General features: G+C 41.1%; 1 protein-coding gene across 1 annotated transcript in view; it reads left to right on the forward strand.

Moving 5' to 3' along the window:
• The first annotated feature begins 5,613 nt into the window (after window positions 1-5,613).
• RAB21 (RAB21, member RAS oncogene family) overlaps window positions 5,614-25,048 on the forward strand; it is a 29,204-nt gene continuing 9,769 nt past the window's right edge. The window contains exons 1-4 of the mRNA XM_086398677.1: window positions 5,614-6,013; window positions 19,460-19,519; window positions 20,276-20,383; window positions 22,591-22,654. Coding sequence (XP_086254803.1) covers window positions 5,864-6,013; window positions 19,460-19,519; window positions 20,276-20,383; window positions 22,591-22,654 — 382 coding nt within the window. The 5' untranslated portion in view covers window positions 5,614-5,863. The remainder of the gene's footprint in view (window positions 6,014-19,459; window positions 19,520-20,275; window positions 20,384-22,590; window positions 22,655-25,048) is intronic.

Genomic DNA, 25,048 nt, shown 5'->3' on the forward strand with positions numbered 1-25,048 from the left:
TTTATCCTACCTCAATTCATGCAGCGAATGTTTATTGAGTGACCGTTATGTCCTGGGCACAGTGCTAGGCCCTAGAGACTCAGTGGTGTGCCAATCATCAAGGTATCTGTTCTCATGGAGCTTATACACATGGACACAAATAAATGTTAGGAGTGTGACAAAAGTACTGAAGCTGAGCAGTGTGGTCCTCTTGGGTACAAATCCTTTCTGTGTCCCCTGTTTCTTGTTTGCAGGAAAAAAGGCTTCAGCCTCCTAGAACTTCCTTGAGTTCCAAAGCAGATTCAAACAGTTACTGATCAGAGAAGTGTGGGAACGCAGAAGCAAAAAAGAAGCAGTCAACCAAAAAAAAAAAAATGCAGGATGATCAGGGTCCTGGTTCCTCATCAAGGTATACACACACACACACACACACACACACACACACATATACTGCTAAGTCACTTCAGTTGTGTCTGACTCTGTGCGAACCTCATAGACGGCAGGCCACCAGGCTCCCCCGTCCCTGGGATTCTCCAGGCAAGAACACTGGAGTGGGTTGCCATTTCCTTTTCCAATGCATGAAAGTGAAAAGGGAAAGTGAAGTCACTCAGTCGTGTCCGACTCTTAGCGACCCCATGGACTGCAGCCTACCAGGCTCCTCCATCCATGGGATTTTCCAGGCAGGAGTAATGGAGTGGGGTGCCATGCATGTATATAATATCTCTGAGTTCTTCTGCCAGAACTAAGTGCCTCCCAGGTGGTGCTACTGGTAAAGAACCAGGAACTAAGGCTCCCACCCAGGTGGAGGATGGCAACTTTCGGCTTAGGACAAGATTCCTAGAGTAGTGCCCTGTTACCTCGTCAACCAATCAGAAGAAAGTCACACATCCTGCAGCTCTTACCCCAAATTTGCCTATAAACACTTCCCTGAAAACCAGTGGGGAGTTTGGGGGGTTTTGAGCATGAGCCAACCATTCTCCTTGCTCAGCCCTGCAATAAATCTTTCTCTGCTCCAAACAAGAACATGGAGGCAGATGAGGACTAGGCCTGTAAGCAGATCAGAATGGAAGCACATGAGACCCTCCTACCATAATGATAGGAAGAGAAGATGGTATGAGATGAGGGTGGAAAGTCAGGCAACATCCTGATCACGTGAGGACTTTATAGGTCATGGTAAAGAATTTGAGTCTGTTTATTTTTAAGTTTTATAAGTTTTATTTTTTGGTCAAGGGCAGTTTTTATTTTTGTGTACGTATTTTTGCTGCACCGGGTCTCTATTGCTGCACGCAGGCTCTCTCCAGTTGTGGCGAGTGGGGCTACACGCTAGTTGCAGTATGAGGACTTCTCATCGCAGTGGCTTCTCTTGTGGAGCACGGGCTCTAAGGGCACGGGGTTTAGTAGTTGCAACACGTGGGCTCTAGAGCACAGACTCTGTAGTGTGGCACACAGGCTTAGTTGCACAGGGCTATGGAGTCTTTCCAGACCAGGCACTGAACCCTTGTCCCCTGAATTGTCAGGCAGACTCTTATCCACTGTGCCACTAGGGAAGTCTGAGTTTATTTTTTAGATTACTCTGGCAGCTGTTTGAAGAATATATTGCAGTGGGTAACAGGGCAAAAAGCAGAGGCAGGGAGGGGCTTCCTTGGTGGCTCAGTGGTAAAGAAACCACCTGCCAACGCAGGAGCTGAGGGTTCGATCCCTATGGTGGGAAGATCCCCTGGAGAAGGAAATGTCAACCCGCTCCAGTATTCCTGCTTGGGAAATATCATGGACAGAGGAGGCTGGTGTGCTATAGTCCATGAGGTCGAACACACTAAACAACAACAAGAAGCAGGGAGACATGTTAGAGGGCTATTGTAGTAGTTACACACACACAAAAAAAGTTGATTGTTGGTTTCACTAGGGTGGTAGAGATGGAGAATTGATGAATACAAGATCTGTTTCATACAGGGAGCCAAGCCAGATGCTCTGTGATGACCTAGAGGGGTGGGATGGGGAGGGAGGCTCTAGAGGAAGCCTATATACATATAGGCTGATTCATGTTGTTGTATGGCAGAAACCAATACAACATTATAAAGAAATTATCCTCCAATTAAAAAAAAAGAAGCAAAAAATCTGTTTTTTGAGCTATAGTGGATGGATATGAAGATTAAGAGAAAACAAAAAGATATTAGCTAGCTTTTAGCTGTAGTAAATAGACGCATAATAAAATTATTTACCAAGACAGGAAAAACCAGGGAAGAAACAACTTTTGGAGAGAAATTAAGGGATCTATTTTAAACATATGGTGTTTGATATGTCTATTTGACATTTGAGTGATGATGTTAAATGGGAGTTGCCTATATACATGTCAAGCGCACAAGGGAGTGATCAGGAGTGATAGATGTACATGGAAGAGTAATGAATATGTAGTAGATATTTCAAGCCAAAGGACTGGGTGAGGTCACTAGAGAGAGGGTTTTATTGGAGAGAACTGAGTCTGGAAGCCCACTAACATTTAGAGACTGGCACAGAGAGTCGGCCACACTGAAGTGACAGAGCATGCCCTCGTGCATAGGTGGAGAAGCAAGCAAAAGGATAGAAAAGATGTGGCTAATAAAGTAGGGGGAGACTGGAAGACTGTGATAGCCTGGAAGACACAGGGGGCACAAATGCCACAAAAAAGAGAGTGGCCAGCTGAGTCAAACCTACCAAAATATTGATAAAATTGAGGATAAAGGATGTGCCCATTTGATCTGACTTATCTTGTGGAACAGCTGGGTTAGTTGATGTTCCTACGGTTCCATAGCTCCATGTACATGTCCTATAGAGCACTTACCAAAGTTTACTGTAACTGTTTCAGTTATTTGTGGTTCCATTAGACTGTAAACTTGATGAGGATTACATGTAAACATGTAATCCATGTCTTACTGGATTACATTTGCAGCACAATATCTGTTGTCCAAACAAGGTAACATTTTCAGGCACAAGGTATTCAAACCTGATATCTTTGAAGGGCCATGACCAACCTGCCACAATTTACATCTATATTTCCCTACTCTGTGCTCAAAATTGTGCCAAACTGACTTATTGAAATCTGTGAACATTCCTTAAACCCCACTGTAAGCTAAAACTGGAAAATTATTTTAATTTTAGACAGATTATTTCACAATAAAGTTTTCATTGTTTTTCAGTGATGAATACTACTGTGTTTAGATTCCAAGATGGTTAAGCTATTAAATGATCTAGGATCCATATTATTTGAACAGTGGTTGAAATGATTGGCTATACTGAAAAGAGAAGGCTTAAAGGAAGATCATACAGCTTTCTTCACATGTATTAATATAAAGATGTTTCACAGAGAATAGAGATTAGATACATGTTGTGTTGGTTGAACGAGGGACAATTTATTGTAGGCAGTGAGAGCTAAATTTCCATTCAATATTAAAAATTCAGAATGGACAATGGAATGGGTCCCTTCAAAATGAAGTCTCTTCCAAATTCTGGAACAACTCATGAATATCCAAAGACTCTGAGAGCAGGAATGTGGAGAGAAGTAGAGAATACATCCTTAGAGGCAAGGATGAGGATATTTTATAAAAACATAAGGTTTCTTTAATGGCTGATTCTAAATAGAAGCAGTATTATCTTTCTCCAATCCAATTTTCAAATTATAGCCAGAGAGATCCTTTAAATGTCAAATCTGATTATATCAGCCTCTTTAATTAAAACCCTTCATTTGCTGAAAGGTCCTTTCAGTATTGATTCCTGGCTTCCATGCTAGTCTCATCTGAAGTTCTCTGCATTCTTATCTTACTTGTTTTTCATCTCTACCTCAAGGCTGTAGGTCATGCTATTCTCTCTGCTTGCAGAGCTCTCCTCCCTTCTTAATCCAGATTACACCTTTCCAACGGCAGCAGCTTTCCCTAGTAGGCTAAACCAGATGGGTTCCCATCATTCGTGCTGTGCTCAGTCGCGTCCAACTCTTTGCAGCCCGCCAGGCTCCTCTGCCCATGTAATTTTCCAGGCAAGAATACTGGAGTGGGGTGCCAGTTCCTACTCCAGGGGATCTTCCCCACCCAGGGATCGAACCGGCATCTCTAGCCTCTCCCGCATTGGCAGGCAGTTTCTTTACCACTAGCGCCACCTGGAAAGCCCCTGGGTCCCCATATACATTTGCAAATACTCAGAACTGCTTTATAAAGATGAAATCACTCAATTGAATAATGACCGTTTCTGTTTTTCCTGCTAAACAGTTAAGTCTTAATGACAAGGCATTGTATCTTATTTACCACAGTGCCTGGCATATGGTTCAGTTCAGTTCAGTTCAGTTCAGTATCTCAGTCGTGTCCGACTCCCTGCGGACCCCATGAATCGCAGCACGCCAGGCCTCCCTGTCCATCACCATTTCCCGGAGTTCACTCAAACTCACGTCTATCGAGTCAGTGATGCCATCCAGCCATCTCATCCTCTGTCGTCCCCTTTTCCTCCTGCCCCCAATCCTTCCCAGCATCAGAGTCTTTTCCAATGAGTCAACTCTTCGCATGAGGTGGCCAAAGTACTGGAGTTTCAGCTTTAGCATCATTCCTTCCAAAGAACACCCAGGGCTGATCTCCTTCAGAATGGACTGGTTGGATCTCCTTGCATATGGTGGGCACCTTCAAATATTTGTTGAATCATTGAATGGACTATCTAGTTTGAAGTGGAAGAGGAATCTCATGAAAAAGAATGTTTGATGACATCAGGTTTCTGGTTGCAAACTTTTAGAAACACTGGTATGGTATCTCGGAATAATTTATTTCATGAAAGAAAGGGGAGGCACAGGAGGAAATCATCAAATCAGACAGGCTTGTCAAGGCGGAGTCAACATGGAATGTCAAAAGTTTCATGGTGGAAAAAGCTTCATGAAAGACAGCAAAAAATGGGAAACCAAGGCATAACTGCCTGAGAGGTACCATTTATTCATTCCTTCCCCAAATACTTATAGAATACTAGTAATGTGTCTGGCACCTGAGGTCAGAAACTCAAGGGTGGGCAAGTCTCACACAGTTCTTGTCTTTAAGAAGTCTACAGCCTAATAAGGAAAGACAAATATTGAACATGGTAATTTCCACGAAGTATGGTAAGCTGGGCTAGAGAAGATACACCGGTGGGGAGAGAGATGAAATGACAGGGAAAAAGATGGGATGGTCCGGGAAACCTTCTGGTTTAAGGTAAGACACTGAAATTTAAGGAGGAGTCCAGGTGGTCTGGAGAACTGAAAGAAATTCAATAGTTAGGATTTGGGACCCCACAGAGAAAGACTGTAAAGATACTGAGGGGGCACCTTGGCAAAATCGTTTTACCGGGACCTCCGGAAGGGAGAGGTCATTAGCCTCGTGAACATTCCCTGGGCAAGAACGAGAACATTGTGTACTTGAACATTCCACCTGAGCTGGGCTCGCCTCAAATTCCTCATTCCTCGTTGTACGCAGGCTCCCACCAGCTGCAGAGATGTGGCGGCCCGCAGACAATCGAGCAACGCTAGAGCTGTCCCGGCGGGTCTCGCTCGGGCCCGGGGCCGGGTCCGCAGGCTCCGCCCACACCCAGGCGCGCTCCGGGGCCTTGTCCCGGGGGCCGCCCCCGCCGCGTCCGTCACGTGACCCGACGTGTGACGTAGGAGGAAGGAGACGCCATTAGAGGGAGGCGGAGAGCGGGCGCTGCTCGCCTCTCCCCAGGTTCCTGACGTGGTGCCCGGGGCCCTGCACTCTCGGACTTTCCCCTCGGCGCTTCCAGGCCTCTCCCGGAGGCGCAGTGGGGTCGGCGTCCGGGGCGGGGGGCGCCGGTGCGGAGGGGCTGCGCGGGCCGCGGCTGTGAAGGTGCCGCGGCGGCTGTGGGGAGCTCGGCGCGGCGGGGACGCGACGGGATGGCTGCGGCCGGCGGCGGCGGGGCGGCGGCGGGCCGAACCTACTCGTTCAAGGTGGTGTTGCTGGGGGAAGGCTGCGTGGGGAAGACGTCGCTGGTGCTGCGCTACTGCGAGAACAAGTTCAACGACAAGCACATCACCACCCTGCAGGTGCGGGCCGCGGGGGGCGGGGGGGCGGCGCCTCCGCGCCTCAGGGGACTTTGCTACCGCGGTCCTTGGGTCTGGGCGTTCAGATCCCAGGCCTGTCCCCTCTGCCTGCGCATTGCCTTTGCGGTCTCGCCCTGGGAACACACGTCGTCGGGGAAGCCCGGAGATGGGACAGGCCCTCGGGAGAGAAATGGAAGGGCCCTGAAAAGTCCCCGGGGTCCCCAGAGTGGCTGCGCATGTGGTGGGTCCCCGTCGGGGGGCTAGTTTTTCCTCTCTGACTCGCTTCCGCTTGGGCCCTAGGTGCCTTCACCCTGCAGTCAGTCAACCGAGCGTCAGCCCTTTTTCTTTCTTTCGGAATTAGGAACTTAGCTGCCGGTTTGATTTTGCGAACTAGGTGATGTGTAACTTCAGCACTTACTGATGACTAAGTGTTTGTGCAACTTCCATTTTGTCCTGTCTTCGAACAAAGTGCCGATTGGCAAGTCTTTTCTTTTTGGAGGGATTTTGAAATGACCGCTTGCTGGTGGGGGTTACGCAGTTCCATTGCAGCCTGCGTGGGTCTGACTTGTGGGTCACTTACATTCAGCGATGCAGGTCGACCCATATTCATATGGAAACGTCATATGAATACTGGCCAACAATTGGTCCTCAAGCTAACAGCTTTACTGCTGCTATTTATTTTCTTTGCTTGTAAATGTAGGGCCAGCTTTCATTTGCAGATACATGATTGTTAGTCAGAAAAGTGTTAAAATGTAGTCATTAATTGGGCGTGAAATCAGTTTGCACGTGTTAGGACAAAAATACCCAACGAGTCCACCCTGATCTGTTTCTTCGGAGGCAGTCAAGTCTAGTGGACTTTTGATCTTGATTGTGTGCACCTCTGTTCGTTTAACTAGCTGTGTAATTTGGGGCAAGTTAATTAACCTATCTGTGCCTCTGTTTCTCGATTTGTTAAAATGGCCATAATAATAGTATATAGTTCATACGGTTGTCAGGACAAATATACATAAACGCACTTTAGGACCTGGCCCAGTGTAAGCTCTCCATCTTTATTATTACTACCCCACAATAGATCTTAATTAGTGATTGTGTAGTGTGTAAGTCCATGGACACTATTTGATAGAATGCAGTTTTTTAATAGTTGTGATATTAGATATTTGATGCTATTATTAAACTACTGAGTCTAGAATTTACAAAGATGCTCTGATTCCATGTTCTATTTTTACTCCTCTATTTTTACTTCTTTATAAAGCATAAGATCTGAAAAAGTGAATGTCAGGAACCTGGGTGGTTCTTTTTTGTGTTTTTTTTTTTTTCCCTTGCATTTTTGTACAAGATCACTTAACACAATTTTAATAATTATGGTTGAGTGTTACTAGAGAGATAAAGGAAATTTGTAGGGTAAATGCCTGTGATCAGTTGGAAATTTAAAGATTTATTAAGGTAAAGTAATAATAATAGCTAACATTTAGTGAGTTCTTACCGTGCTGAGTATTTTACTTTTCTTCTATTCTTATAACAGCCTGTGTGGGAGGTGGATAGTTTCATTAGCCTCATTTTACACATGCTGAAACAGGCATGGTTAAGTTGAGTAACTTCTTGGTCATCATATTGCTACAAGTCTTGGTTCTCAAGCTGAAATTTGAATCCAGTTTAGATTTAAAATTTTGGAGCACTGTTTCTGGATGTTGGTAAACCACCCCTTAGTGATTTCTTTTGTGCTACAGATCTTAGAGAAAGAGAAGACCATTTTAATTGAGCTCTTAATTTTTTTAAAAGATAATTTAGCCCTTCAGCCTAAAAATTACATTTACATTATACATTCCAAAAATATCCTCAAAGCTTTTAGCTGGGTAAAGATTTTTAAATATCTGAGAGGAAACCTGCAATCTATTACATAGATCTCTAGTATCAAAAGCATAGCATATAACTCTTATCACAAACATTATCTGATTTTAGTATATGTGCTGCCGAAGCGAGCACCACAAACATTATCTGGATTATGTTCTAGAATTGAGGCTTTTGCTGTGTACCAACATATGGAAGCAGCATTATATACAATTTCCTTCTCTTGGATATCAGTTCATTTCATCTTTTTAAACAATCTTTTTGGAGAAATTTTATTTCAGTTAGACCCATAGAGAGTCTTGTATGCCTTTCATTCCAAATGGAGAGGAACTAATGCATCATAAGATGTGAGAGAAAGAATTTCCCTTTTTACTTAGCAAAAAGAACTACCTACTACTTAGAGAAAGCAATGGCAACCCACTCCAGTACTTGCCTGGAAAATCCCATGGGCAGAGGAGCCTGGTGGGCTGCAGTCCATGGGGTCACCGAGAGTCAGACACGACTCAGCGACTTCACTTTCACTTTTCACTTTCATGCATTGGAGAAGGAAATGGCAGCCCACTCCAGTGTTCTTGCCTGGAGAATCCCAGGGACGGCGGGGCCTGGTGGGCTGCCGTCTATGGGGTTGCACAATAAAATACTTTGTGTTTTGCTTGCAAAGTACACTCTCAAACATTCCTATTTTAAAGACTAAAAGGAACCTAAGATAGTTCAAGGTTTACTATTTCAGTCTTTAGTTTAATATTTCAGTCAAGTGATTGTCTACTTTAGTCTGAACATCTTGGACGTGAGATGAACTGATACAGAAGGTGGAAAACAATGTATCCTGAGATAGCTTGTTTCATTTTTGGACAGATTACTTTCCAGTTCGTTTTTCCAGGTCTAGAGACAAAATCTGTTTCCCTGCTCTCTGAATCTGAATCACATGACATCTGAATCTGAATCACGTGGCATCCCTTCTGATAGTTGAAGATGGCTGTACATCCCCTTGAGTTTTGTCTTCTCTTGGTAAACAGTTCTGGTTCCTTTTAGTAGATCTCCTGTAACATTGTTCTAAGTCATATCATTATTTTGACATCTCTTCTGGATACTTGGTATTTAATTATTGCCTTCTTTTCTTAAAATTTGATAGCTTGAGCTGTAGAAATGACTCTTAGTGTGGTTTGAACTGTGCAAAGAAGTACAGGCTATCACCTCCCTTGTGGAGAATCCTTTTCTAACTCTGAAGTCGAAAAGATGCTGTGAGTTTTTGGGTTGCCACATTGATTAAAATTGGGCATGCTGTCTTAGTTTTGTTTGCTGAAAGGAAGCAAGAGAGATAGAGGGAGAGAGTGAGGAAGGAAGACTATGTCCCTCAACTTGATTTTACTTTCATTGTGTAGTTGCCTTCCTTGCCAACCCCCAATGTATTTGACCCATTAAAGTCGGCTTTGATAGGTTTTCTTCAGTGCTTAATGCCTGTTAATATGCTTTTGAATTTTGATTCTGTAGCTCAAGAAACATTGATGGAGCTACTGTGGGTCAGGCACTAGATTGGCTCCTGGCCATGCCCATAAAAATAAAGCATGATCTCTACAGCTGTATTAGGCACCTATTTTAACTTTTCACCTGAAGATTTGGTAAGACTGTCTTCAGTGTTCTCATCAGTCATTAATAGACTCTGAAAGAAAAGGGTGAGCTGCGGCCAAGCACAAAGCCCTTCACAAGTCTCTATAATCTAGTGACACAGGGCCAGAGGTTGGTTTCTCTTTAGACTCGAAGTCTAGTTCAGTCGCTCAGTCGTGTCCGACTCTTTGCGACCCCATGAATTGCAGCACGCCAGGCCTCCCTGTCCATCACCAACTCCCGAAGTTCACTCAAACTCATGTGCATCGAGTCAGTGATGCCATCCAGCCATCTTATCCTCTGTTGTCCCCTTCTCCTCCTGTCCCCAATCCCTTCCAGCATCAGGGCCTTTTCCAGTGAGTCAACTCTTCGCATAAGGTGCCCAAAAGTATTGGAGTTTCAGCTTCAGCATCGGTCCTCCAATGAACACCCAGGACTGATCTCCTTTAGGATGGGCTGGTTGGATCTCCTTGCAGTCCAAAGGACTCTCAAGAGTCTTCTCCAACACCACAGTTCAAAAGCATCAATTCTTTGGCGCTCAGGTTTATTCACAGTCCAGCTCTCACATCTATACATGACCACTGGAAAAACCATAGCCTTGACTAGATGGACTTTTGTTGGCAAAGTAATCTCTCTGCTTTTCAATATGCTATCTAGGTTGGTCATAACTTTCCTTCCAAGGAGTAAGCGTCTTTTAATTTCATGGCTGCAGTCACCATCTGCAGTGATTTTGGATCCCCCCAAAATAAAGTCAGACACTGTTTCCACTGTTTCCGCATCTGTTTCCCATGAAGTGATGGGACCAGATGCCATGATCTTCGTTTTCTGAATGTTGAGCTTTAAGCCAACTTTTTCACTCTCCTCTTTCACTTTCATCAAGAGGCTTTTTAGTTCCTCTTCACTTTCTGCCATAAGGGTGGTATCATCTGCATAGCTGAGGTTATTGATATTTCTCCCAGCAATATTTTAACCATCTGTTAACTTTATTCTTAAATGGTTGTGTGATTTCAGTTATCTTTGTTTCTCTCTATAATTGTGCTCTTAGGCAGTCACTTCCTTTTCTTTAGCTGAAGCTCCCTTTCCCCCTTATTGTAAGACTGTGCACTCTGACTTAAATGCCTTTTACCTCTTTCAACTAGTCTCCTGTGTAAAAAGTAACATTTTTCATAATCAGAACCATCCATCATCTTTCCTTTTAGAACTCTTAACTGGAATTCCACCTGTCTGCCTCCTGAAGTCTAGGGTAGGTGCCTGTCATTTGATCAGCAAAACAGTGCTGTAAAGTTGGCTGGGAAGACAGTATCCTAAGAGTTTGCAAGTGAGAAAACAAAGACTTGGGTTAGATTTCTGAGGTCCTATGTATAGTGATGGTGTACTGTTTTTTTCTTAAGCTAAGTCAGCTACTTTTTTTTATTCATATACCTTAGCCTCCAGAGCAACACTTGGCATTCAGATTCTAGCAGTTAGCTTTATACTCAGCTGCTGTTGCTGCTAAGTCACTTCAGTCGTGTCCGACTCTGTACGACCCCATAGACGGCAGCCCACCAGGCTCCCCTGTCCCTGGGATTCTCCAGGCAAGAACACTGGAGTGGGTTACCATTGCCTTCTCCGTTATACTCAGCTAGGAATCTTAATTTCCTTGTTTATAAGATTAATGTTTCAAATGTCTGAAAGACCTTCTAAGGTAGTACTGGAAACCACTTAGAAGATTCAGCCAATTTTTGTTTACAGTATCTTTATAAAATACCATAGTAGAAGTCTTTCCTTTTTCCCTTAGTATTTTACTAGATATATGTGGGCTATGGAAGGGTGGATGATTTTTTTTTTTTTTAAGAAGAGTTTTTCGGAATTATTGCTTTGAACATCTAACATACAACTATTGTATATCTTTTATTTTCTGCTGTTATGTTTTGAGCTAATCCTTAGAAGTGACTTTTTGACTCTTCTTTTCAAAGTATTTACTTGGACTCTAAACTGATTATAATACCTCTTTATAGAAGCTAAAGATAAATGAGGTATTCAAGTACCCAGTTTAGTTTTCTTTCTTTCTTTAAATTTAAAATATTTGATATATAGCATTTTATAAACTTAAGTTGTATAACATGTATAACATGTTGATTTGTTACCTTTATATGCTGTAACATGATTTTGACCTTGTAGAAATTCATCGTAGTTTTCTGGTAGCTCATTTTTATTGCCTTGCTACAGAGGACTCATGAGTTATCTGACTGAACCCTTTCATGTCTGTGGCTTCAGCTGAAAGTAGTCAGTGGATTACCCCCGCCCCTCCCAGCCCAGTTTGCATAATCTCAGTCCCTGATCAGGGAAGGACCCTGGCAATGAAAGCACCAAGTCTTAACCCCTGGACTGCTAGGGAACTCCCAATAGATACTTTAAATCCTTAAGCCAGAAACAATGTTAGTAACTGTAGCAAAAATAATGTAACTGGAAAGTCTGTTGAATTTAGATAAAGACAGTTGAGTATTTGTCTACTGCATTAGGTATTTTGTTTTGCCAAAGGAACAAGTGGTTTGGCCAAGAAAAACAAAAAAACATTAAAACTTTGATGAAACCAGTTATGAAAAGACTTTCATTTGGCAAATGCAATTTATTCTTATTATATCTCACCTATAAGCATTTTTTAAAAATACAGATTAAAAAAACACCCACTGTGACTTCAAATAAAGTGCTGGGTAAATAAGCATCAGGTGTGAATGACAGGTGTCTAATAAGATTGATAAGTCTCTTAATCCACCTAAAATGTGGAAGATGAAATCTTTGGAATTAGAAGAAATAGTGATGCTGTAACTCAGGGTTTTCAGGTGGTGCACTGGTAAAGAATCCACCTGCCGATGCAGAAAGTGCAAGAGAGGTGGGTTTGATCTCTGGGTCTGGAAGAGCCCCTGGAGTAGGAAATGACAACCTGCTCCAGTATTCTTGCTGGTGATAATTCTGTAAACAGAGGACCCTGGCAGGCTGCAGTCCATGTGGTCGCAAAGAGTCAGACATGACTGAGCAATTGAGCACGCTGTGTGCATGCGCACACACAAACACATACAACTCAGGGTTTGGAGGATTAAAGTGAGAAATGTACCATTCCTTTGATTCTCATCGTTTGTGGCTACCCTGAGAGTATTTGGGGAGATGAGTTGGTGTCCAGGAGCACTTAGTCCGAGTGGAGGAAAGCCAGGTTAAGAACGTGTTTGTGTTCTAGAATAGGCAGCTTTGTGCAGTGGCAAAAGCACTGTGGAGTCAGACAGCCTTCCACCCACTGCGGTACCTCACTGAGTTGTCTGACCTTGGGTGAGTCACTGTATTTCTTTAAATCTCGGATTCACACCTGTAAAATAGGGCTAATTGCCTACTTCACAGGGTTGTTATTAATACAAAGATAAAATGAGAAAGACGAAGTGTGGTGGCACATGGTATGTACTATTTTTTTTCTTCCCATATTCCTCGAAACCTTTGACTTGACATTGTTTATGCCACTCTCCCCTTCTCTTTCTCAATGGGATTCTTTGACTGAGATGTTGCCAGGGCATTATCCCTTAGGAACGTGTGGAAAAAAAATTTTTTTTGATATTTTGATATGTGCATATAAGCAGTTTTCTTGACTGTTGAGTGGGTTGGTGGCTTTTATCTGATTCTCAAAGCAGTCCATGATTATATCTCCCTCCCCTTTTTATTACCATGTAACAGAATTAAGAACCTCTGCCCCAGAGTATTACATAACCATGAGTAGTATCTCAGTAGCTTGGCCAAATTAAGTATGCCTCATAGAGATAGTTGGGGAGAGAAAAAAGAGGTTTCAACCTTCTGATCATTTGCTGCTATCTTGATGTCATGTAAAATCTTTTAGCTTTATTCTCACCTATAATAGTTTTTAAAACAGAAGATTTTTGTTCTTTAAGAAAATATCTATGAAATATTAAGAATTTAGGATTTATATAAAATGAGATGATTTGTATTACAGAAGGACTCTTTCCATAGAGAAGGACTTAAGTTTTTTTGTTATAAAGGCAGAAAGAAAAGATTTAGCAAGTACCATGTTATAATGTGCTTTCCTGGTGCATCAGATATTTGAGTTAAAATAATTTGGTTTATAAGGAAACTTTTCGAAACATATCTTTTATGTAAATTGAGTTCTAGCAGGCGCACTGTAGATGAATTTATCCACAGTAACAACATTTGCAAGTCTGCTGTGGACAGCACCGTGCTTCTCCCTGCCCCCTCTAGTAGAGAAGTGTTCGTTCACCTCTCAGTCTGAGAGGCACCATAGCACAGTGAGTGTGAGTCATGTCTGCAGCCAGACGGCCTAGATTGCAAATCCTACTCTGTTGCTTGTGACCTTGAACAAGATACTTAACATTCCTTTGTCTCTGTTTCCACTCCTGTAAAATTTGGGTAATAACTATATCTAATCACAGAGTTTTATGAGAAGTGAATTAATATTGAAAAGTATTTAAAACACTGCCCATTTCATTGTAAGCACTGTGAAAGTGTTAAATAAATAAAAATATGTAATCTAGTTAACAGAATACTTATACCCATGAAAAGATAACTTAAAATATGAGGTGGTATGTGCTGTATATGGTAAGATTAGGTTCCCTAAAGTTCTGCTGCATAGAGAAATCCAGTGTGGGCTGTATGGGTGGTATGAGACAATTTAAAAATTAAAAGAAGATGATTGTAGATCTATGAACTGGTCTTGGAGAGATGAGATTAAGATAGAGAATAAAGAATAGGCCCAAGTTAGAGAGGAATTTTATGAACAAACAGAATTGGAGGGAATATATAGTGTAGACTCTCTGAATACTGGAAGCTTTCTAGGAAGATAGATGTGGACAAATGGTGGAGGTCCTTGGATACAAAGATAAGGGTTTGAGATTTTTTATTTCTATAATAGGGCTCCCTGACTTTCATAAAGGAGAAGCTTATGAATGACTTTGTAAAAAGTGCGTTGCACAGTACTTGGTGAAAGGTAAGCATTCAGTAACTGTTAGCTGGTATTAGTTATAGCAGTAGAAATGACTGTGTAGTGTCTCACTATATCGATGGGCTACATTTGTATATTTTTTAAAGAATTGCCTAGTGATGGACACTCAGGTTATTTCTTTCCATTTTCTTTCTTTTTCTAAAGAATCAATGCTCTGATGAGCACTCTTTTTATAAAATTGTTCTATACATCCATGGTTCCTTAGGAGAGACTTAGCACTGTCTCTCAACTCACCATGGAAAGTGATGGTAAATTTCAGAAGGAATGGTAGAAAGGAAATGATGGAGCTTTCCCAGCTATAATTCACTCCCCTCTGCTGAGAAATCCCCACAAAACTCTTGACAAAAGGCTTTTATGGTATTAGCTGCCAACAGGATATAGTTCAAGTATACTAATGTAAAGTGATAACTTATTAGAGAACTCAGCTGTGGATGTGGTAAGGGCTTTTTGTTTTTGTTTGTTTGCTTGTTTTTATTTTTAATCATGGAGGTTTGGGGAAGATAATGTGGCATGTAGACTAGAGAACCAGAGGGTGAGGTGAGACCAAAGGTATTTATATTATGACTTAATATGAGACTGGTGGTCAAGGAACTCCAGAGGAAATATGAAGACAAGACTTGATCAGGTCTTTTTGGAATATGGGATGACAGGGAAGGAAGAATATTCAGTGATGATATTCCTGAGATGCTAAACCTCAGTGACTTGGAGAATGTGATGAAAATATTAATGTTACAATGGAAAGCCAATTTTGGAGGGAAGATCAGTTTAACTTTAAATATCTTTGAAAAAAGAGAGTTTGAGTTTACTTTTAAGTAATTTAAGATTACTTATCTATTAAACATTTGTATAGGAGTCAGATTTTGAGTTTCTTTATATAACTGCTACTGCTAAGTCACTTCAGTCGTGTCCGACTCTGTGCGACCCCATAGACGGCAGCCCACCAGGCTCCCCTGTCCCTGGGATTCTCCAGGCAAGAACACTGGAGTGGGTCTCCATTTCCTTCTCCAGTGCGTGAAAGTGAAGTCACTCAGTTGTATCCAACTCTTAGCGACCCCATGGACTGCAGCCAACCAGGCTCCTCCATCCATGGGATTTTCCAGGCAAGAGTACTGGAGTGGGGTGCCATTGCCTTCTCCGTCTTTATATACCATTGATAGTGAAATAGGGCAAATGGTTGAGTTCAAATAAATTATACAACTGATAAGTGGCAAAGCTGAGATTCAAATCCAAAGTACTGCTTCAAAGTTGATATTCTTAACGTTTATGCTATGAGTGAGAAATATTTCTTCATTCATATTTATTGTCATAACATGTATTTGGTCTTCTCATTTTCTAAGTTATTTCCTTTGTTGTTTTGCCACTGAATTAAATATTATACCCTTTTCTATAACCTTTGTTTTATTTAATAAAATATCTTGAAGGTAGATATTCCTGGGTTTGACCTCTGCCGTTTGTGATTCCTTTGTATCTGGACTCCTTAGTTAATCATTCAATCTAGTGGCATTTTTTTAGTTTTTAATTTTCCTTGGTAATAAATACAGTAGAAAGTCCTTCCTGAAATCTAGGTTCTTTCTCCTTCAGTAGTATCAATAATTCACCATCCTAGCTAGCCTTTTTATCTGTTTTACTTTCCATCTCTGCACTTTCTTTTGTATTGATACACTTAAATGTGATAATCTCTGCATAGCTTTGAACTTGGCTCTTTGTTCCTTTTTTAAACATGTCAACAGACTCAGGTTTCTGATTATATCCCCCCTTCAATTAGTCTTGATTTTATCCTCTTCTATCTTCAGGCATTTAATTTGGCCCTTTCATGCAAAGATGGGCTCGATAAAGGACAGAAATGGTATGGACCTAACAGAAGCAGGAGATATTAAGAAGAGGTGGCAAGAATACACAAAAGATCTGTACAAAAAAGATCTTCACGACCCAGATAATCACAATGGTGTGATCACTGACCTAGAGCTAGACATCCTGGAATGTTAAGTCAAGTGGGCCTTAGAAAGCATCACTACGAACAAAGCTAGTGGAGGTGATGTAATTCCAGTTGAGCTATTCCAAATCCTGAAAGATGATGCTGTGAAAGTGCTGCACTCAATATGCCAGCAAATTTGGAAAACTCAGCAGTGGCCACAGGACTGGAAAAGGTCAGTTTTCATTCCAATCCCAAAGAAAGGCAATGCCAAAGAATGCTCAAACTGCCACACAGTTGCACTCATCTCACACGCTAGTAAAGTAATGCTCAAAATTCTCCAAGCCAGGCTTCAGCAATATGTGAACCGTGAACTTCCTGATGTTCAAGCTGGTTTTAGAAAAGGCAGAGGAACCAGAGATCAAATTGCCAACATCCGCTGGATCGTGGAAAAAGCAAGAGAGTTCCAGAAAAACATCTATTTCTGCTTTATTGACTATGCCAAAGCCTTTGACTGTGTGGATCACAATAAACTGTGGAAAATTCTGAAAGAGATGGGAATACCAGACTGCCTGATGTGCCTCTTGAGAATGCAGGTCAGGAAGCAACAGATAGAACTGGACATGGAACAACAGACTGGTTCCAAATAGGAAAGGGAGTACGTCAAGGCTGTATATTGTCACCTTACTTATTTAACTTATATGCAGAGTGCATCATGAGAAACGCTGGACTGGAAGAAACACAAGCTGGAATCAAGATTGCCGGGAGAAATATCAATAACCTCAGCTATGCAGATGACACCACCCTTGTGGCAGAAAGTGAAGAGGAACTAAAAAGCCTCTTGATGAAAGTGAAAGTGGAGAGTGAAAAAGTTGGCTTAAAGCTCAACGTTCAGAAAAGGAAGATATGGCATCCGGTCCCATCACTTCATGGGAAATAGATGGGGAAACAGTGGAAACAGTGTCAGACTTTATTTTTCTGGGCTCCAAAATCACTGCAGATGGTGATTGCAGCCATGAAATTAAAAGACGCTTACTCCTTGGAAGAAAAGTTATGACCAAGCTAGATAGCATATTCAAAAGCAGAGACATTCCTTTGCCAACAAAGGTCTGTCTAGTCAAGGCTATGGTTTTTCCAGTGGTCATGTATGGATGTGAGAGTTGGACTGTGAAGAAGGCTGAGCTCCAAAGAATTGATGCTTTTGAACTGTGGTGTTGGAGAAGACTCTTGAGAGTCCCTTGGACTGCAAGGAGATCCAACCAGTCCATTCTGAAGGAGATCAGCCCTGGGATTTCTTTGGAAGGAATGATGCTAAAGCTGAAACTCTAGTACTTTGGCCACCTCATGCGAAGAGTTGACTCATCGGAAAAGACTCTGATGCCGAGAGGGATTGGGGGCAGGAGGAGAAGGGGACGACAGAGGATGAGATGGCTGGATGGCATCACTGCCTCGATGGACGTGAGTCTGAGTGAACTCCGGGAGTTGGTGATGGACCGGGAGGCCTGGCGTGCTGCGATTCATGGGGTCGCAAAGAGTCAGACACGACTGAGTGACTGATCTGATCTGATGCTTTTCTTTCCAGCTTTAAAATAGCCTCCTGTCTTCCAGATCTAGTCCTGTCTTTCTTCCTATCATAGTCATTCTCTTAAAAATACAGATTTTATATGTTCTCACTACTTAAAAACCCTTCACTGATTCTTCATTGTCAACAGTATTATTTCCTAACATTTACTTCTTTGGATGAGTTAGGTGTTTCTTTAGGGAAAAAGAAGTCAAATGAGTTTGGGAAATACTTGTATAAATACAATTAGCCAGTCTTTCTTTTGGCAGACTCTTGGTGTACACTGTGAATGCACAAAGGGGATACAGAGCAATACACTGCTGCTGCTGCTATGTCGCTTCAGTTGTGTCCGACTCTGTGTGACCCCATAGACGGCAGCCCACCAGGCTCCCCCGTCCCTGGGATTCTCCAGGCAAGAACACTGGAGTGGGTTGCCATTTCCTTCTCCAGTGCGTGAAAGTGAAAAGTGAAAGTGAAGTCGCTCGGTCGTGTCTGACTCTTAGCGACCCCATGGACTGCAGCCCACCAGGCTCCTCCGTCCATGGGATTTTCCATGCAAGAGTACTGGAGTGGGGTGCCATCGCCTTCTCCAAGCAATACACAGAAGTCCACAAATATACCTGACTGTAGTATACATTAAAAAGAAAAACCAAAAACCTTGTCTAGAGTCTTGAAACAGCTTTTATTGAGACCCATAAGGTTAAGTCCATACCTTTAGATATGGAGTTTCAGGTTTTTTTGATTCAATCTTTTCCTAACTTTAGAGATTCATCTCTGGCATACACCAGACCACCTTGGAGTTTCCTGTGGCGTGGGGAGTTACATGTTTCAGGCTTCAGTGGTTTCACCTGTCTGTCTGGAAAAACCCTTACTACTCATAAAGAGGAGCTCATTACTTTCTTTCTGAAGCCTTCTGTGACTTATCCAGGCTAGCTTTACACTCCTTTCTCAGCATTTTCCTTATGGTATACTTAGCAAGACCCTCCACTTTAACCATTATCTTTACATTTTAATATTTGCAGTGGAACTATAAGCTCTTTGAAAGCTGGAACTGTTTTCATTTCTGTGATAGTACCTGGTACAGTTATTAGCTATAGTTTAAATAATTGAATTGCAAAATAATTGCAGGAAAATTTCCAGTAGTAATGGTATTCATACAGCTAAGTAAACACCAGTAAATATTTCTTTTATCTCATCTTAGAAGTCTCTTAGACTCTTTCTATAATGAGTAGGTTAGGTGGCATCAAATTAAATGCTAAGAAAATGTTTTAATGAGGGAAAAAAAAACTAAGAAAACATTAAATTATCAGCTCTTGGGTACTTTTCATAACTTATGTTCATAAAACAAACTTTTTCTTAAAAATAATGTTCTGTTTTCAGTGGAAACAATGTTTGGTTATTAGTAAAAACTCAATGATTACTTTTTCTCCCAGATAACTTGTTTTATATGACGTGATTCATTCATCTGTAGTTTTTAGGATAAGTTTTATGTGAAACATCATTTAATGTATATCTCTTTTTTCTTAGGCATCATTCTTAACAAAGAAGTTAAATATTGGTGGGAAGAGAGTAAATCTTGCTATATGGGTAAGTTAACGTTTTCAGCTGTATGAGTTGAAGGCCTTTACCTATTCTTCATATTCTAATAACTAATTGGCTTAAGAAATAGGAATTTGAATTTCTAGATTTTTATTTTTTTGGTTAACTCAGGGTTAGCCAAAATCTTTTTTTTTTTTTTTAATTAAACATCTTTTCCCCCTAAAATCTGGCTAAGAATTTTATCTTGAATACACTTGTTATACATGAAAAGTGCTGTCATAACTTTTCAACTGGAGAAGGGTGAACTCAAGGAATTCCATTTCAGAGAAAGGGGTGGACAGACTGTCTGGCCTTCATCCCCCCGTCTCCATGTCCTCATCTTCCAAGGGAGTGGCTGGTGGAGACTAGGGCAAGGCTAATGCAGTACGGCACCACTGCCGGGTGGTCCTGGTGCACGTTCGTTCTTCTTGTCTGCTCTCTCTGTGGAGGACTTAAATTCATTGCCACGCCTGTTCCTGGCTTATAAGGCCATTGTGGTCTTTCCAGCCCTTTGGCAACTGAACTGGCTTTTTAGTGAGGGTGGGAAAGATTGCTGAGGAGGAGGGTTGGGGAGAGGAGAAGTAACCTTTACAAAACAGTAAAACATTAAATATTAATTATAACTTAAAATTTTTTATAGTTTCTTTTAATGCTGTTTTGGGGTTATCTATAACTTTATACCCTAGTTTATCAGAAGCTCACTGTAGTTTAAATAATAGATATATTTTTTCTTCTGGTCTAATAAGCGTTTGTTGCTTTATGTAGGATACAGCAGGTCAAGAGAGATTCCACGCATTGGGTCCCATTTACTACAGAGATTCAAATGGAGCTATTTTAGTTTATGATATAACAGATGAAGATTCTTTTCAGAAGGTATCTTGCTTACTTATGGGTGAATGACTTAATAGAGCAACAGTGATTTGTCAGGTCTGCATTAACATGTCTTTGTGATTAGCCTTGGATTTAAAAGTATAGTTTGTGCATAAATGATGACCAGTCATGTTTTTTTAATGGTGTATTTAATTCATGTTAACAGTATGGCTATCATCTATTAATGGTTTATTATATGGCTTTCTCAGATATTAGGAAAGGGAAATAATCTGAAGTAAAGCTTCAGAAAAATATAGATGCCTTTTTTTTTTCTCCTTATTAAAGAAAAATCACAATTTTTTTTTTTTTTTTGATTCTGTACATACTGGGCACCTGAAAACTTGGTATGGCTGCGTGGGTGCATTCCATAATTATGGGGAGGTAAAAGAAGAACTAAATCAGGTTTAAGCTCTTTTCTCCTCACTAGGTATCCTGGAGGATTCAATACAGATTTTAAAAGGAAAATCTACACAGTATTTATTTTAAAGCACTCTATTTTTATAAAGTTAAATGTTTTATCTTTGGGATGCTGTTTGTTATCTCTTCTATCCCTTCTTGCCTTTTTGGCATGGAAAGAAATAGTTTAAGTATTTTATTGATTAAAAGAAAGTGGAGTCATTTAGGTTGAAAAGTGACCAGTTATCTCTTGCTGCATAACAAAACCCCCCAAATTTGATGGCTTAAAACAACAACATATTATTTCTCATGGTTTTGAGGGTTGCCTGGGCTTCCTTGATAGCTCAGTTGGTAAAGAATCCGCCTGCAATGCAGGAGACCTGGGTTTGATCCCTGAATTGGGAAGATCCCCTGGAGAAGGGAAAGGCTACCCACTCCAGTATTCTGGTCTGGAGAATTCCGTGGATTATATAGTCCATGGGGTCGCAAAGAGTCAGACAGGACTGAGCAATTTTTACTCTCTTTCTTTTCTGGACAAAAGTGGAGTCACTCAGACAGCTGCATGAACTGGGGGTTGCTGGGTGGGGACCTGGATCCAAGAGGGCCTGGTTTTCCTCCATGTGCCTTCTTACTCCATTTGGTGTCTTGTTCTCCAGTACTCTGTCCACATGCTCTCATTATTCTGTATTCCAGCCAAACCTTATATGACAACTAGATCCCAAGAGAGAGCTGCCAGACCTTCCTAAGGCTTTAGTCTGGAATTGGCATGGCATTAGTGCTGCCACATTCTCTTGGTCAAAGCAAGAGACTAGGCTAGACCAAAGTCAGAGAGAAGAAATAGACTCTTGGCAGAGAATTTTGACCCTCTTTAACTCATCACAGAGTGTATGGGTTAATGAATAGAATACCTGTGGAGGGGAATCTGACTGCAGATGAATAACAGTTAAAAAGAATATTGGTTAGATTTAGGGGTTCCCTTGCAGTCCAGTGGTTATCCATAGGTGATAGTGATCTCTAGAGACATCCTTGGTTGTCAAACCTGGCAGTGGCGCTGAGTCTAGTTGGTGGGAGGCCAGGGGTGCCACTGAACAGCATTCACTGCATAGGACAGCCCCTCCTGGCAGAGGACTGTCGAGGACAAAATACTAGTGATGCTAAGGGTGAAGAAACCTACCACACACCAACGGATAAAACTTTATTTTGCTCTTTTTCTACTCCTATATGTTTTGTTCTTCCTTTAAATGTGTGTCATAGAAGCTCCTGTGCCCTCTATTTTGGAACCAACTGGGGTATAAAAGACTTTTAATTAAGCTCGTGTATGTGTGTATTTTTTAGTTTTTTTTTTTTTTTTTGGTCGCATCATGTGGCTTGTAGGATCTTAGTTTCCTGACCAGAGATTGAACCCTGGCCCTGAGCAGTAAAGCACTGAGTTCTAGCCACTAGGGAATTCCCAAGCCCATACGTTCTTCAATGTGATTCTATACAAACATCTACTATCAGAGGCTGGTGTTGACGTGCTTTTGCTCTGGTGAACAGCTTTGCTTAGATTTGTGGATGACTTATGAACATTTGTAATTAGAGATGCTTCTCTTTATACTTATATGTAGATGGAGACAGAGATCTTTCCATTGGGGGGGGGGTGTGTGTGTGATTTGCAGTATAAATGATCCTATATAGTGAATCATTCCTAATAACTAAATAATATGGACCATTAGACAGAATTTTGAGGTATTTTTACAACATTGCATTTTGGTGTATTGTAATTGTAGTCATTGTAACAGGATTTGTTTTAACATTTACACTTGTATACACAGGTTAAAAACTGGGTGAAAGAATTACGGAAAATGTTGGGAAACGAAATCTGTTTATGTATAGTAGGTAAGTGTCATTAATTTTTAAAAATGTCCTTTGTTTCTTTAAAACTTTATTAAAGAATAGTACATGAATAATTTTCATTTTAAAGTTACATGAGAAAAGAAGAATGGTATTTTAGTATTTAATATTTTAGAGTCATTTAGAATTTGAAAGGGGTCTTTCAGGAGATTGAAACATCTATAATTCAAGGAATGCCCTTGGGGAGCAGCTGGGAAACCCTGAACATGTAGGGCTTTGAGTCTCCCAGCCTTGCTTCAACTTGACCTTTAGTTTTTCATCATAAGATTATTTTAGAAAATAAGAGAGTTTGGCAACTACAATATAATTAAAATCAGTGACTTAAGCTGTGTTTTTGTCATATTGTTGTTGTTCAGTCGCTAAGTTGTGTCTGACTCTTTGCAACCCCATGGATTGCAGCAGGCTCTTCTGTCCTTCACTATCTCCCAGAGTTTGCTCAAATTCATGTCCATTAAATGGGTGATGCTATCTAATCATCTCATTCTCTGCCACTCCCTTCTTTTGCCTTCAGTCTTTCCCAGCATCAGGGGCTTTGCCATTGGGTCGGCTCTTCACTCAGTTGGCCAAAATATTGGAGTGTCAGCTTCAGCATCAGTCCTTCCAATGAATATTCAGGGTTGATTTCTTTTAGGATTGACTAGTTTGATTTTCTTGCTTGCTATCCAAGGGGCTCTCAAAAGTCTTGAAGAGCACAAGTCGAAAGCATCAATTGTTCAGCAGTCAGCCTTCTTTATGGTCCAACTCACATCCGTACATGACTACTGGAAAAAGCATAGCTTTGATTACAGAGATCTTTGTCAGCAAATTGATGTCACTACTTTTTAATACCCTGTCTAGGTTTGTCATTGTTTACCTTCCAAGGAACAAGCGTCTTTTTATTTCATGGTGGCAGTCACTATCCACAGTGATTTTGGAGCCCAAGAAAAGAAAATCTGTCAGTGTTTCCACTTTTTCCCCATCTATTTGCCATGAAGTGATGGGGCCAGATGCTATGATTTTAGTTTTTTGAATGTTGAGTTTTAAAGCAACTTTTTCACTCTTTTTCACCCTAATCAAGAGGTTCTTTAGTTCCTCTTCACTTTTTGCCATTAGAGGGGTATCATCTGCATATCTGAGGTTGTTGATATTTCCCCCAGCAATCTTGATTCTAGCTTGTGCTTCATTCAGCCTGGCATTTTGCATGATTTACTCTGCATATAAGTTAAATAAGTAGGGTGACAGAATACAGCCTTGTCGTACTCCTTTTCCAATTTGGAACCAGTCTGTTGTTCCATGTCCCGCTCTAACTGTTGCTTCTTGACCAGCAAACAGGTTTCTCAGGACATGGGTAAGGTGTTCTGGTATTCCTATCTCTCTAAGAATTTTCCAGTTTCTTGTGATCCACCCAGTCAAAAGCTTTAGCATAGTCAATGAAGCAGAAGTAGATGTTTTTCTGGAACTTCCTTGCTTTCTGCATCATTCAACAGATGTTTTCAGTTTGATCTCTGGTTTCCTCTGCCTCTTCGAGACCCACCTTGTACACCTGGAAGTTATCGGTTCACGTACTGTTGAAGCCTCTCTTGAAGGATTTTGAGCATTACCTTACTAGCATGTGAAATGAGTGCAATTGTGCGGTAGTTTGAACATTCTTTGGCATTGCCTTTCTTTGGGATTGGAATGAAAACTGACCTTTTCCAGTCCTATGGCCACTGCTGGATTTTCCAAATTTACTGACATATCGAGTGCAGCAGTTTAACAGCATCATCTATTAGGATTTTAAATAGCTAAGCTGGAATTCCGTCACCTCCACTAGCTTTGCTCATAGTCATGCTTCTGAGGCCGACTTGACTTAACACTCCAGGATGTCCAGTTCTAGTTATCTGGGTCATTAAGACCTTTTTTGTACAGTTTTTGTTTGTATTCTTGCCACCTATTCTTAGTCTCTTCTGCTTCTGTTAGGTCTTTACCATCTCTGTCCTTTATCGTGCCCATCCTCTTATGAGATGTTTCCTTGATAGCCCCAGTTTTCTTGAAGTGATCTCTAGTCTTTCCTATTCTGTTGTTTTCCTCTATTTCTTTGCATTGTTCATTTAAGAAGGCCTTCTTATCTCTCCTTGCTATTCTGTGGAACTCTGCATTCAGTTGGGTTTATCTTTCCTTTTTTTCCTTGCCTTTTGCTTCTCTTCTTTCCTCGGCTATTTGTAAAGCCTCTTCAGACAACCTCTTTGCCTTCTTGCATTTCTTTTTCTTTGGGATGATTTTGGTTACTGGTTCCTGTACAGTGTTACAAACCTACATCCATAGTTCTTCAGACATTCTGTCTACCAGATCTAATCCCTTGAATCTATTTTTATTACTTTTAACTATACATATTTTTGAGTTAAGGACTCCCAAGGTGAC

Source organism: Bos grunniens, chromosome 5 (assembly GCF_055505025.1).
Source record: "Bos grunniens cultivar Pamir isolate PY7600 chromosome 5, Bosgru_T2T1.0, whole genome shotgun sequence".
Lineage (NCBI taxonomy): Eukaryota > Metazoa > Chordata > Mammalia > Artiodactyla > Bovidae > Bos > Bos grunniens.